Source organism: Manis pentadactyla, chromosome 12 (genome assembly GCF_030020395.1).
Source record: "Manis pentadactyla isolate mManPen7 chromosome 12, mManPen7.hap1, whole genome shotgun sequence".
NCBI classification, from domain to species: domain Eukaryota; kingdom Metazoa; phylum Chordata; class Mammalia; order Pholidota; family Manidae; genus Manis; species Manis pentadactyla.
The window spans coordinates 33,669,247-33,684,186 of record NC_080030.1 but is presented as its reverse complement, the minus strand read 5'-3'; the positions used below and the strand labels follow the sequence as shown (position 1 = coordinate 33,684,186).

The window sequence follows — 14,940 nt, the reverse complement described above, 5'->3', positions numbered from 1 at the left end:
AAAATCTCAATTTGGGGGGATGAAAGATTCTCATGTAATCTATTCTAATGTGTACTTCCTCATAAATCCATATTATTAAATATATGCTACATATACACATAGTAGACCATCATTTTTCTTTTTGAACTCTTGTATTATTACTTAATTTTATGACTTTCTTATAGTTTTGTTGTTAACATTCATGAGAACATATCCTATCATTTTATGTATATAGAAAGATTTAAAGGAAATATTTTAAATTTATTACCTCAATATTCCACAAAGTATATAAGACATGAGATAGGAATCCTAAAAGTTTCAACACTCTGCACTTAAATGCCTTTATTAAAATGCTTTCCTGAAACAAAAGTTCAGGCTTATATTCCTTATAAAGTGATATTTTTTAAGTGACATTTCCTAGCTTTCTTAAGTAGCTTGAAATAAAGTAAATCCTTACTAGTGATTATAAAATAATTTTCTTCTCCAAACGCTTGTATTAGTGAGATTTCTGTGGCTCATTATTAGATAGTTTGGTCTTTGTCTTCCAGAATATTTTATGCAAACTGAAACTTAAAAAGGCCTTTTCACCAAGTCTTTCAGTATGTTTTAAATCCTGATTCCTGATTTTTTTCTTTGAAGGTGAGAGGCCCTCCAGCTGCAGGAGCATTTAAAGAAAGACCAACCAAGCCCACAGCATTTCGAAAATTTTATGAGCGAGGAGACTTCCCAATTGCCCTTGAGCAAGATTCGAAAGGAAACAAAATAGCATGGAAGGTGAGTCGGAGTACAGCTGGGAGAGGCAGACGGGCTGTGAGGTGACATCTCCCTGTGCCAAACCAGCCTGGCTAGGTAAACAAACGAGTGCTTTCTCAGCCAGTGGAAGATGGTGGGTAAGCTCTTAGAGAAAGCCCCCCGGTGTCAGCTGTCCACCTTGACTAACAATTAAATTACAGCCTGCAAAAAGGAAAATGACAGAGTTGCTTTGCCTCAGAGAATTGCCTGCTACCCAATTCATCTCTATTTTTATGAGAACCTGGCAACCCAGCCTGTATCAGGCAGTCCATCAAATGATGAAACTGGTGGCTGGGTACGGACAGCAACAGCCATTTATCTCCCCCAAATTTCACCTTCCTGCAGGACACTTCCAAATGGAAGTTTTAATTACTTAAATGGATAGGTCAAGATTGTCTGCTCCCTGGAAATGCAGAGTAGAATACAAAAGAGGGCCGGCTCTCACTGCAGGCTCTCCTCTGTCTGCAGCCGTGTCCTCGCGTCGGGCTGTCACACGAGCCCGGTTAGAGGCTGACCTCCGCTGCCGAGACCATTACGGCACGCACATTTTTCTGACAAAAGGTTAATTGGCTTCAAAATAAATGTATTGCCTAATGACTCCATTCTAATGGGGCTGTGTTTCTTTCTGAAAGGCTCACTGATGTTATGTTTAAAAACTTGCCAATCTCTTAACTGAAGAAGGCTTTTACATTTAATTTGAAAAATGAATGCCGATATCTAAAAACAGCTTCTGCTATTTAATTATTTTTGTTATCAACCACTTTGCCTTGGGTGATATTTATCAGCTAAAAGGGCTTCTCTGCTTAAAGACAGAAAAGCAGTTGCTCTTGTGTATGACATCAGGTTAAGAAACAAAAACGTTTTTGCCAAACATCGTTTAAACGAAGCAATTGACCCATGTACCTAAAAAATTCCACAACTGTGTCTGAAGGGGAGGGTAGGAATTGTTTGCAATTATTTACAAATAAATTTACATTAAAAAAATAACATTATCAAAATGAAGAATCCATCAAAGTAAATAGCTTAGAAAGATCCACTGAAGTTAACCTTTTCCTGCCTTTATAGAAAAACTAAAACAGTTGTCTACATTACTTATGCTATTTCTTAAAATATTTTCATATAATTATCAAACTTAGTTCTAAGTCCTGAGCAGTCATCTGGTACTCAGTTATTGAATTTAGAATTATTAGAAATTATTTGGCAAGAGAAATAATCTGAAGATGTTCTTGGTATTAAATTTTGTCATAATTTTTAAGGAGGATGAAGGACATTGTTATCTTGCTTTTAATCATCTCTATTGTGAATTTGTTAGTGAAAGTGTGCATATGAGAAAAAAATTATAGTAAGTATAATTTGGATATTTTAGTCTTAGCATAAATATTTCTAAAACTTTACAGTAATTTTGGGGTTTGTTTGTATTTGATCAGTTACATGGATTTTGTGTTCATTTGTCTATGTACTGCTTCAGAGAAGAACACAGCAGAGGTTTTTAAAAACTCAGTTCCTTTTGAGAAAAAGAATATGCCATATTTCTTTATAAAAAGGGAGTGGATTTTGATGTTTTAAATAATTGTAGCACAAAAAATTGTATCAATAAAAAGAATTTATAGATTTATTTTGACCTACTCAAATAATCTTAAGAGTAGGTTTTAGAAGTATCAAGAGACTAGGAAGAATTCATCTTGAAAATAATGAAAACATAAGATGAATCATTCTACTTTATCTCTGATAATCCAGCAGTCAGAAGGGATATAACTGCTTTTCCTTTTATAGCTGTATTAATTCTTTTAAGCTACTGTTGGCTGTGGTACTGATTCAGCAAGCTAAAAAGTCAGAAAAGAGGAAGCACTTTATTTGCTGCTACTGGCAGGATGATACACTAAAAGAAGCATTTTATCCTATAACCCCTCAACTTCTTTTAAAGCTTCACTAAGCACATTTCAATTGTACTACTATAGTATTGAAAACAAAACATTAAAATTAGTAATCATAGGCTTGTGGACAACTGTCAATGTATTCATATTTATTCCTTGGCACATGTGTTGTATGGACTTGGTAGGAGCAGAAGACTTCTTTAGGATGCCTTTCCTAAGGAAAGGGCCTTGAAGGTTGAAGGAGGCAGGGCTGTGCCCCCTCCCCAACAAAACAAATCAACAGCCAAGACCTGTACTATGCAGAGGGCGTGTGGCCAGTATGCAAGGACCTCAGTCAAGTGAAGCTCTCATCTTCACGCTGTAGCTTGCCCTTTGCTGAGGCTCCTGCGTAAGATGCTTGTTCCCTCTCCACATACCCTGTGACACCCCTGAAACTCCAAGTGGGTTTGTGAGTGCCTGAAATGGCATGTGTAATTGAGTGATAAGAAGGCCCAATTCTTCATTAGAATTCCAAGAGCTTTGAGACTGACATACTTAGACACTGCCCTGAACCATGATGAGGGCTGTTCCAGAATTTCAGGTTCAAGCCTGTGAAGTTGCTGTAGAGGATCCCTGCCCAAGACCTCAGATGCCCTACCTCCTGTGTTTTAGCTGACCTGATCATCACTGTTTGAGAAATCACCATATATTCTTGACATAACAAAAGCACTCTATGGTAATATCTTAGAAATGACCTAATAAAGTTGTAAAATAGAATTAAGAGTTAGAGATAGGACAAAGTCTATGCCAGTCAAGATATCTCTATTTATATCCTCAGCTGCCATCGGAGTTCAGCACACATGAAAATGATCATTTGCTTAAGACCAACAGGGCAGACCAAATGCCATAATCTATGCAGTTTAGTCTGCTCTGAATGGCACCACTAAGGATCAATACAGTATCTAATACAGCTTTCTGCAGTGGTGACAGTGTTCTGTGTCTGCACTGTCTAGTATATTACAACTAGCCATATGTGGCCATTAAACACTTGAAATGTCCCTAGTGAGACTGAGGAACTAAATTTTCGGTTTTAATTAATTTTAATTTAAATGGCCACATGGTTACCATATTAAAGAGTGATGCTCTTGATTAAGATAATGGCAGTCAAAAATAAATGCCTGAATCTGCTAGCCAGATAGAAGACTAAAGCTATGTGAAAATAATTATTAAAATGAAAAAATAGGACCCATATATATTTTTTTGTCATGGCTGTCTATACTTACCATACATTCCTTGGTATATATGCAAAACGTTTTGCAAAATATTTGTGGTAGAATTTTCTAAATACTTATTGGTGGCAAATTAAATATCTATCAATGATGAATAGATATGATCTAAAATATGAAATCTATTAGGCAAGCTTTGGCATGCTTTTTTAATTTTCAAATGTGCGTTTTCTAAATATAGCTATAAAGTATTCTTGATTATCAATGGTTAACTCCATAAAAAGCATAATAACTACTTAAACAAAAAAATTTAATCTTCTTCCTCTGTATTTTTCTTCACTTTACTAACACTGAGGACACATTACTTTATTCTGTTGCTGATATCATCAATATCCAAGTATATGCAACAGAAGTGAAGAAGCTAACCATTGTGGATAAGTTACAAAGCACATAATCAGCATGAACAACATACATTTTAAAATTGTGTTTGAGTTTCCATAGCTTATACTTCCATTCAGTTTCCTGTACTTCTGTAAAATGAATCCTATCCCAAACCAGGAGAGTACGGGGTGGGGTAGGGTCCACCCACAAGGCCTTCCATGCAGACACTCTGAAGAGAAAAGAAATGTTATGCAAACTTGCTAAACATTCATCTTGTGGCCTTCTCCTCTGCTCCTGAAAGAATGTATAAAAAGGGTTGTAAGTGTAGAAGGTGGTCCATTGGTGGAGGGGAGTTTTGAATTGCACTAAAGCCAGACATTAAAGTGTGAGTCATAGGGGAATATGAATTGTGTAGATCTGACACTGCTTTCTGCCTCCATCAGCTCAGTTTAAGACAGACTTCAGGTCTCCTCAGTTTTCTCCCCCATCCTCTCCTGCTCCCCTTCTCCCCACCTCGCCCTGCCCTCCCCCTCTTCCTCCTTGTTTCCTCTTTTTGTTTTTTACTTCCTGGAATGCACATTTTTCCCTATAGTTTCTCCAGGGTCGATTTTGGAGTAGGAGCCAGAGTACCATCCTAGTTGTCTATTTGGGGCAAAAATCTGAAGTTATTTGGAGTAGTCACCCAAATGAACTTGAATAATAATTGTTACCTATTTAGTGAAAAGCACCACTATGAATCATAAGTAGCACTATGAAATCCATAATTTTATTATAAATTATAATTATGAATTATAATTTATATTGCCTTAAAATAGTATGGGAATACAAATTATTTTAAAATGGCCACTTCAATTATAGACAATAGCAGAAAGAGCTAGAAAAAAGTATCATAGTCACATTGGATTTTTAAAAATTACCAATATGCTATTATGAACCATTCATTCATTTTGGAGATGAAAACAGCTGCAACTACAATATGGTGTCTCTAACTTCCCTCAGTTTACAGGCATTTTGATGTAGTAGATGTTGATAGAAACCACCTTTTTCTTTCTGTCCATGACATCATGCTACATGGCAGAATGTGACATACACTAAGAATGGTTTTTCACTAAATTTCTAATGAACATGCATAAAGGTGTCCCAGGTATTAGAGAACTTTAAATAAGAAATCCATACCCTACAACTGTCTGGCCAAATCAGGTTAGAAAACAAACCCTATTTCCAGTACAGGTAAAATTATAAATCCTCAAATTGTCTCAAAAAGGGAAAAGCCCCAAATGTACTTTGCCTCCAATGCCTCTCTCTCAGCACCTTACAATCTCTCATCTGGCAATGTGGTGGTGCATTGTCACTAAGTAGCATTTCTGCATTCTTGTTTTCCTATCTTTTATTTGATATGTAAATTATTTTAGTAGCTATTTTTATGGAAATAAAATTAATAAAGTTGGAACTGGCACACATAGGCAGGTATAGGTGAAAATGGACATACTTCCTCACTGGCCCATTGGAGATGTACACACTTGCATCATGAAAGCATACTTCTCTCTAGGTTAAGTATTAATCATTATAGGTAAAATTGCAGTATTTCCAGAATCTCTCACCTGGCCTTAGTGCATCTCCATATAAATAGGTGTTTCGAAGGGGTGGAGAGAAGCAGTCCATCTCCATATTAATAGGTGATTACAAGAGGAAGTGAGGGCATATCTGGACTGGAGAGGCTGGATGGGGTCCATTTTTGCAGCTGGATTGTGAGAGCACAGGTGAGCAGAAGAGGACGACTGCTTGTAAGCAATAAACGGGTTTCTCCCACTTTATTTCTCCCTTTGACTGATTTCGGCTTCAAAGGTTATTTTCCCCTGGCTGGGAACATATTTTCCCCTGTAGTTACTTGTTGATTAAAACTTGGACCACACAACTTTGTTTTTCTATTAAAAGTGACTTCATAAATTAACATTAACTAGGTAACTAAAAACATACTTCTCTAATTTTTTTAACCAATAAATTATATAAATATATTGACTTGTATATTTATACTCAGCTTTACTACTAACAGATTTTAAGTTGTTTTAAAAGGGCTATAAACAGAAAGCTAGCATATAGTAAGAAAGATGAGAGAAAATGAAAATCAGATACAGACCTACAATAATGTCAATATCAAGGTTTCTAAAAATGGCGTATCTTGAAGTCTATGAAGGCAGGGATCTTTGTCTGTATTTCTGGGTTTATCACTCATCTATTCCAGAGCCTAGAGCAGTATCTGGCACAGAGTAGGTACCTTGTGACCTATGTTGAATGAATTGTAAAGCACACCAGAGCTGATTATCTTTCAGTTTTACTTCTCTAAACACTGTTTCATGCCCATGCCTCTAACTCTGTAAACCTTCCTTTCTGTCTCTGTAAGTGACAATCATGTACTAGATGATTACTATGGCCTGTTTTAATTATGGGAGCTCTAAGAAATTTTATTTCATAACAAAATAACTATATTTTGAGATGTTCATGAAATACTTCAAAGAATATTGATTAAAAATTAGCCATAGAAACCAAGTCTTACAGGAGCAAAATGGTAAGATTAATACCAATTAAGTTAATTTGAATGCACGGTCCAAGTTAAATGTAACATTTTCAGCGGGTTGACCTTTGTCATGAAAGTGCTCCTTAGATTATAAGTAAATGCTTTCCCAATGACTACTGATCTCTTAAATTACAAAAGGACAACTTCATTTTTCTAAGTGACTAAAAATATATGTCCAATTTGAATATCCAAGTAAAGAAAATGCTATGTGAGCAAAGATTAATTGTATGCTTAAATTCATTAAAAAAATTTTTACTCACAATGGCTAGCCAACACCTTTAATTCCATGTTGACCCTCTAGTTGCTAATATGCCTGTATTCAGAATTCTTCTCTGGTATGTTTTGTTTGTTTGTTTGTTTCAGTTCTTAGCAGCATTGGTATTCATGAACTATAAAAAGCTCTATCAATGTGACTGTTTTCATTGACATAACTGATAATTTCCTACTAGGAAAATAGTATTACATTTTGAAGTAAGTCACACTGTGATATGATACCTGATCCATTAGCCATCTGTGTATTGTTCTCAAAATTCTATACTTTTGATGAATAATTTAGTCTTTTGGTGCCTCCAATTTCTTAATATTTCAATTTCTTGTATTCAAAAAATTCATACCGTATCTACTATCCCCACCCCTGCCTGACTTCTCCCCCCAGGTAAAACTGATATTGAGTTTTGGAATCTTCAGCCAATTTATTTAAGAGTTGTATAATTTGTTTTACAAAAGAAAAAAATGAATGTTCTCCTAGAAATGTCCTGGACCTCTGTGTCTTTTGGTAACCACCAAAGCTTGAGTTTGGACAGCAAACTTGAGTAGAATTTGTAAGGCAAATTTTATAAGAGAAGTGACAGTTTACCTGATTTTTGTTAAAGAGAACTGCCACATTTCCACTATTAATTCCTCTGTGATTAATTAATAGACAAAGTTTATTCTAGAAGTCTTGAAAAAATAATCCTGTTGCAATTAATGTGCTGTTCGTGCTTTTTGGAGGAGGGAACTGCATGCACAATTAATGCCATTCTTTTATTTGATGTAAATTGCTATGTCTTAACAGTGTACAGCATGAATATACAGCCATGTAGCAGGAATAACTTTAATTTAAATTGGTTAGATGACCTCTGAAAGCTAGATGAAAGATTTTCTGCTGAATGGGCTGGTGCTCCCTGCTGCCTATATAATTTATGTGAGAAATTAGTGCGAATGGTTCACTTTTATGGAGCAGGGCTGCTTGTAGCAAGCCTGCAGAAACAATTTTCCCCCAAGCTTCCATCTGTTCTTCAAACTAGGGCATATGCCATCTCATCGAGCTTGAAAGTCAACTGATTTATAACTCCTGGAAAGTGCATAGATCGAAAAGAAAGGTCGACCACTGCTATGTGACAATGATTTGGTGGCATGGGCTAAAGACAATTCACATTACCAGGGGCCCGAGGGAAACAAGCAATGTTGTAAGTTTCAGATCTCAGCGGACTGACAACTAGAAAAGAAACAAATCGCTCCTGCTTCTTAAGTTAAACGACCCCACATTGAAGAGTAGGAACAGTCCAACAGTAGTGTTAGGGTGCCACTGCTAAGACATCATTTTGTCACTCACTCTCCCAGGAAGAAGTGGCATTGCTGCCACCCCCCCCCACCCCCCAGCAATAAATGTGGCCATTTCAGGAGTATCAGTACTCTAATCTTTAATCTGAAACTGTGTTGCTTCTTGTCAGAAAGTTCCATTTGGAGGCAAACACTGGACTTCGATGATTTTTTCTGTATCTACCTGGAGGGCAAATCTCCTGTTCTGTTCCAATTAGTTATTTAATCAATGGTTCCCTGTGTATCTTACTGCTTGTCACATATTTTTTTCTTTACTGAAGCATTTATGAGATCAAAAGTTCTTTGGCAGATGACAAATGGAATCAGGTTGATGATGGTATGATAGTTAAGAAAGACAATCTATGTTCTTTTAGCTTGATGCAATTTTATTGAGAGTGGTCAAAGTGCCTTTTTACATTTGAGGCTTCTGAAAACTTAGTGAATTTTCAGTCCCCTGCAGTTATATTAAAGTTGGTCCTTCTTCTACAGGTAAAATCTAAATAAAGTGTTAATGAATAATGGTATCAACTTTAATCCATATTTGAGGCAGCATTTTTAGGAAATTATATTTTAGTTTTATCAGAAAGGTTACCCTGACCTTGAAAATTCTATGTGAAAATTAAAACTGGAGGATACTGAACTTCTGTAAAAAAATATATAAATTTTATCCTCATTACTACTTATAAAGTTTCATTCTCCATATGAAATAGATACATGTTTATTTTGTAAAATAAGAAAACACTGGAAAAGTGAAAGGAATAAGTAAATCACTCATCATTACACCATTCATTGAATGAGACTAAAGATTTTTGAAAGTATTTCTGGCTTATCTTTCTTTGTGCATAGTTGAGATCATAGCATATACAACACTTTATAAAAATATTTGTCTTATGGTATCTAAAAATTGTATGCACTTATTCTTAGATTTTTCTGACTTTTCTAGCTTGAAAGTAATAGGTCTATTTTAGAAAATTTGAAAAATGGATAAGATGTATTGGAAGACAACATTCATCCTGAGATAACAAGTTTTAGTATATTGATGTTTTAGTTCATGTATGTTTTTTACTTTGTTGCAGTTGTGTTTTATATGATGATTTTCAAGGAACATTTAAGTACCTAATTACAAGAGATTAATAATGTACATAACTGCCACAGGATATTAATGATTAACAGTTTTCTCCAACTTAACAACAGTAACAACAAGAAAGGCAACCATAATTTAATGTGCATTTTAAAATTTTCAGTGGTCATTACTCAAGGACTTTGGAAAAAATATATCCCTTTTCTTCAGCAAGGGTGCCCAGTTTCTCCTTAAGCAATTTATATACTTTGGTGCCAACCACATAAGTGGATTTGTCATTGTGAACATGTTGTTAGTCTATTTTTGGAGAATAGCAACAAATTTCATGAAGAAGGTTATGAAGCATACTTCTTGTTTTTGGAAAAAGCATAAAAGTGAACAAAAATAGCTGACAGAATCAATATATAAAACCAATCTCTGCCCCTAATCTAAGACAGATCCCTTACAACAAAAAATCCTACAGAATTTCTAAGACTGTATTCCAGCCTGAATAAGGGAAACCATTAAACTTTCAAACCATAAATTCCCATTACTTGAGGTCTTAGATTTACCTCTCTCTATTCATGTAAATCTTCAAGCAATTTTATAAGAAAACAGGTACATGGGTTGAATATTTCTGAATTCTGAATATTGTGAAAATACAGATTTTCAACTTTCATACATGAAACACAATTTGATTCAAATTAGCATTCTTAATTTACAACTGTTTCCTTCCAAGTCTCTGAAACATGTAATGTCATTGTATTCTAACATATGATGCTAAGAAATTAAGACCAGTCAAATTTGTAGTCCTTTGATCTGTTTTGTTTACTTGTTTATTTTGTTTGATAGCTTGGGGAATTCACTGTTTTTCTATAAAAGTTGCTTCCATGTGTATCTTTTGTTTTCATCTATCCTTTAATATTACTCTGTCAACTTCTTGAAACATTTTCTCAAGTAAGAAAAGTTTTCTTCTATAATGTCACTGATTATTATTTGTTACAGTTTTTCTATTTTCTTTCTTAAAACAAATATGTGGTTAAACATTTTTATCATTTTATCATTATATTTGTCATTTTTATCATTTCCTCTATATTTTCATCTGTATTCATTTCTAAATCTTGTAGGAGAGCTTTTATTTTCTATTTTCTTTAGTATCAATGTGTCTACTACTGCCTGAAGTCCAAATTTTACTATTGCTCATTTCTTCACTCATACAGTTTTACACATTGGCTTAAAAATTATTGTATAAGCAAGTTTATCATAGAAAATGTTCTGACTTGTCTTTTTTCATAACTCAGATAAGCAAAAATAAAAAATATGAATCAAATATAATTCCACAACTCTGAGGTAGCCTCTATTAATTTGTCAGTGTTAATTTTGCAGACCCTTTTTTCTCTGCATTTGCAAATCTATGTATATATGCAAATTTTAAAAACATTCACCCATACCTTATAACTTTTTAAAATTAATTATAAGTCATAACCATACTTTTAACAGCAATAAATATGTACTTTAAAAAGCATTTTGGGACTCTCTAGAGTGTTCCATAGTTTAACCAATTCCATATTATTGAGTATTAATGTCTTCTTAGATAGTAATGGTTTTCTTCAATATTTTGCTAATACAAGCAATCCTATTATCAACATCATTGTACATTTTGTATATATTGTGTCTTGTAAATATATCTGATTACTCCCTAAGAGTAAAAACCTCATTTCTGTTTTGCTTAGCCCTATTCTTACATTTCTGTTTTTCTTTCATAAAGGTTTGGCTTCTTGAATACTTGAACATACCCATTTCTAAAAATCACTGATTTCTGCAGTAGTGAATTTAAAAGGATTTATCATTAAGTCTGTAAGATGACATTCCATTTCCTCTTTTTTTGTAGAATATTTATAAAACCCATATGTTATTGTTTATTTAACTTCAGTTTTATCTCAATCTAGAATTCATGTTTGTCAAGATGTAGAGCATGTAGTTGTGCTTTACTTCATTCTGTCTTTGCTTATGGACAGGTAAAGTCTCCTTATCATTGATACTTAGGTAGACTGCCAAGCTCCTAACCAATAACCAGTGTCTGACATGAACATGCTACATCTGGTCCTGTTGTATTGACCTTAAAGGCAATCTTCTGTGACTTTTGACACTAAGATGAAGTAGGTGAACACCTATGATCTCCAGAATGCACATGTACCGAACTGTGTTTTCCTCTGCCCTTACCTGTAGAAGTTTGATTTTGAGGCACATTACCATTTCCAGGATGTAATGCAACATGCTACCAGGAATTTCTGCCCCTACTTGCTGTTCAGTTGTTTCCCAAGATTCGACTGTGAATTGGTGTGATATTGTCAGGGATGAGAGTGGAAGTGGATAGCACCCTGTCTTAAAAAGCAACTACTTCAAAGAAGCAGGATGATGGCAAGGTCCATGCCCCCTTCCCCCAGTAACCAGGTGTGTTCCAGACCTTACATTTCTGAGGGCCAGAAAATGTAGAAGAGATCAGAAAATCACCTCCTGACTTTTGGATAGCTACCTCTGGTTGCAAAACATGAGCTGACTATGAATTATGGTTTTTCAGTCCCATTACATTGGCTTCAGTATCTGTAGAAATTCCTTTTATTTCTGCCTGTGCATTCATTAGTATACCTGGCCTTCAGCTGCATGTTGCATTTTTGTCTTTTTCTGTATCTTCATAGGTAATTCTGTGGCATGCTGGGAGACACTGTCAGAGACTATTTAAAACATCTAAGTCCAACTTAGTTTTGTCCACTTTTATATATCATTATAGTCAAATAATGTAATCTTATCAAAGCTTAGACAATAGTGGTTCATCAATTCATAAAAGAAATGAGTATCTATACTAGATAAGACATGTTGGTGCACTTGGTAGCCTGGATGATATGGGTTCTGGTCTTAAGAGGCTTATTGACTAGAATAGATCACTGTTAAACAAAGAAGCTGAAAAGTGTCCAAAGAGTACAAATCTTAAATCAAATTACTTCCTCTTGCATAATTCATAAATTCTTAATCCTTTCTCAGTATTTGTTAAGCATTTGCTACTTAAACGATCTAGTTCCAATAATTTCTGTAGACAACTTTTTTTAATTGAGAGCCTTTACAAAATTTTTACCGGTTCATAAATGTGTATATTTCAGTGAATACAGTTTGCTGACATTTTTTATTTTTTCTCCTACTTCAGTCTATTTATGATTATATAAACAAATAGTAAAACTTGCCTTTAAAATGTCCTTGGGGTGATTGATCCCACATACTTATATATCTACATATTGTGGCAAGCTCAAGTACCAGTGAGAATCACTGACTCCAAAATTCTATGCTGTGTCTTGAAACATATCCTCTTATGTTTTTACCTACATGTGAATTTTAAATATTTATGCAATTTGGGATTCAATCTGATCTAAGTTTGAACTCTGGAGTCCCTATTAAATACATGTGGGACTACTGACAATAACCTTCTTCTTAGTCTCCTTTTTTTTCATTTCCTATCTCTTTAATTCACTGTGTGTCAGTCTAGGTGATTTCCTCAAGGCTGTCTTCCAAGTTAATAAATCACTTTCTTCAATTACGTTTAATCTACTGCTTCACTTGTCTGTTGAAATTTTTTTTTAAATTCAGTTTCAGTGAATTTTTAAGTCTAGAATTTATTTATGTTTCTTTAAAAGTTTGTCTGTTCCTTCTTGTATGTTTTTCTTGCTTTACAGTTTCTCTTACTGCCTTTATCAGGTTACATATTACAAATATAGTCAGTTAAAGCTTGTTTCACATTAATCTATTGCCTGTAGTTCTCGAGGTATTATTTGAATCTCCCACTTTTTCTTAATCTGAGCTTTTTTTGAATTTCCTCATGTGCTTTATGTTTTAACTTGGAGCCTGCCTGTTGTGGAACACACTTTCCTTGGGAATCCCTCACACCCTGGGATGTAGAGTCATCCCTGCCATGTGTTTTCAAGAGAGAACCCCAAGAGGGCAGGGTCTGAAATAATTTTTATGTAAATCAGTCTGTAGGGATCTTCACCAGGCTGCTGCTCACCACTCAAGATCTGAGTTTCCTCTGCCTTTCTGGGAACTTGGTATTTACCTTTCTTCCTTTCAAAAATGACTGTGTTTCTGTCACTTTTCATCAGCATTTCTAGCATTTTTGGTCATATTGTCCAGAGGTCTTTCTGTAGGATTGTTTTCTCAGTTGGCTTAATAACTTGGCTTATAGAGAAAGAACTGTTCTGAGATACAATCTTTCTCCCTTGTAAGACGCAATTTAAAATTTTCCTACATGAAAAAACTGATGAAATACAATACTTTTTTATTTCTCATTGAAGTTCTTTTATTTAAACAAATGTAATCATCTAATGTATATTGCATGCTTTTATGTGTATGTGTATGTGCATAATCATACAGACATTTATGAGATCTTTTTTGAAGATAGTAAAATTTGGACTTGGAAAAGTCACAAAGAAAAAGCTTATAATGATTTTGTGCCAAGCCACAGTTCTCACATTTGTACATAATGTGTGTATGTGTATATGTGCATGCATGTGAACATAGACGTCTTGTTTCTATTTGAGTAATGGAGTTAAGATTTCAGTTTTTACTCTGTAAAACTTAACCAGTAGATTAAGATGGGTGGGATGATCCCATGAAGACCTTTATCTTCTCATCATTCATATCTGTTAAGAGGGAATTTCTTCAGAAGCATAACTCACCAATTGAAAAACATCTTTTAAATGCTTTCCATTTGCAATAAGTTATATAAAATATTGCCAAACATCATTAGATATTTTCTAAAACCAACAAAGTGGAACATTGTATTGAAGAGAATTTAGTTTTTATAAATTATCCTTCATAGAATTGCTTCAGATTTATTAAGTAATTTCTATCTTTGAATAGTTGTTTGGGTAAAGAAGTATATGTGTATGTAAAAAAGAGATTGTTCTTTTATTTGTATTTTTCTTTTTCCTTTATATTTTTAAAAAATATAATATGAGGGAGCCAACATGGCAGCATAAGTAGGACAGTGGGACTCTCTTCCCAAAAACATATATTTTTGAAACTACAACAAATACAACTAATCCTAAAAGAGAGACCAGAAGACACAGGACAACAGCCAGACTACATCCACATGTGTGAGAGCCCAGCGCCTGGTGAAAGGGGTAAGATACAACCCCCGGCCCGGCGGGACCCGAGCACGCTTCCCCCCAGCTCCCGGCGGGAGGGAGAGGGAGCCCAGGACTGCTAAACACCCAGCCTCAGCCACCCGCACCAGAGCGCAGACACAGTGCATGCGTGGAGGGCTGGAAACTAGGGAAACAGGGCAGCAAGACCTCTGAGCGGGTTCCAAAGCTGATGCCCCTGTGACAAAGAAAAGCCAGTGCTTTTTGAAAGTCTTAAAGGGACAGGGACATAACAGCTGGACAAAAACAACACAGGTCACCGCCCAGTGGCTGGAAATTACAGGGAAAACTGGGCGCATTA

The 14,940-nt window shown here is 35.0% G+C and overlaps 1 protein-coding gene across 1 annotated transcript in view; it reads left to right on the top strand.

Annotated features, from left to right (window-relative positions):
• PACRG (parkin coregulated) overlaps positions 1-14,940 on the top strand; it is a 437,202-nt gene that overhangs the window by 55,844 nt on the left and 366,418 nt on the right. Inside the window, exon 2 of the mRNA XM_036886762.2 lies at positions 619-753. Within this exon, the coding sequence (XP_036742657.1) occupies positions 619-753 (135 nt within the window). The remainder of the gene's footprint in view (positions 1-618; positions 754-14,940) is intronic.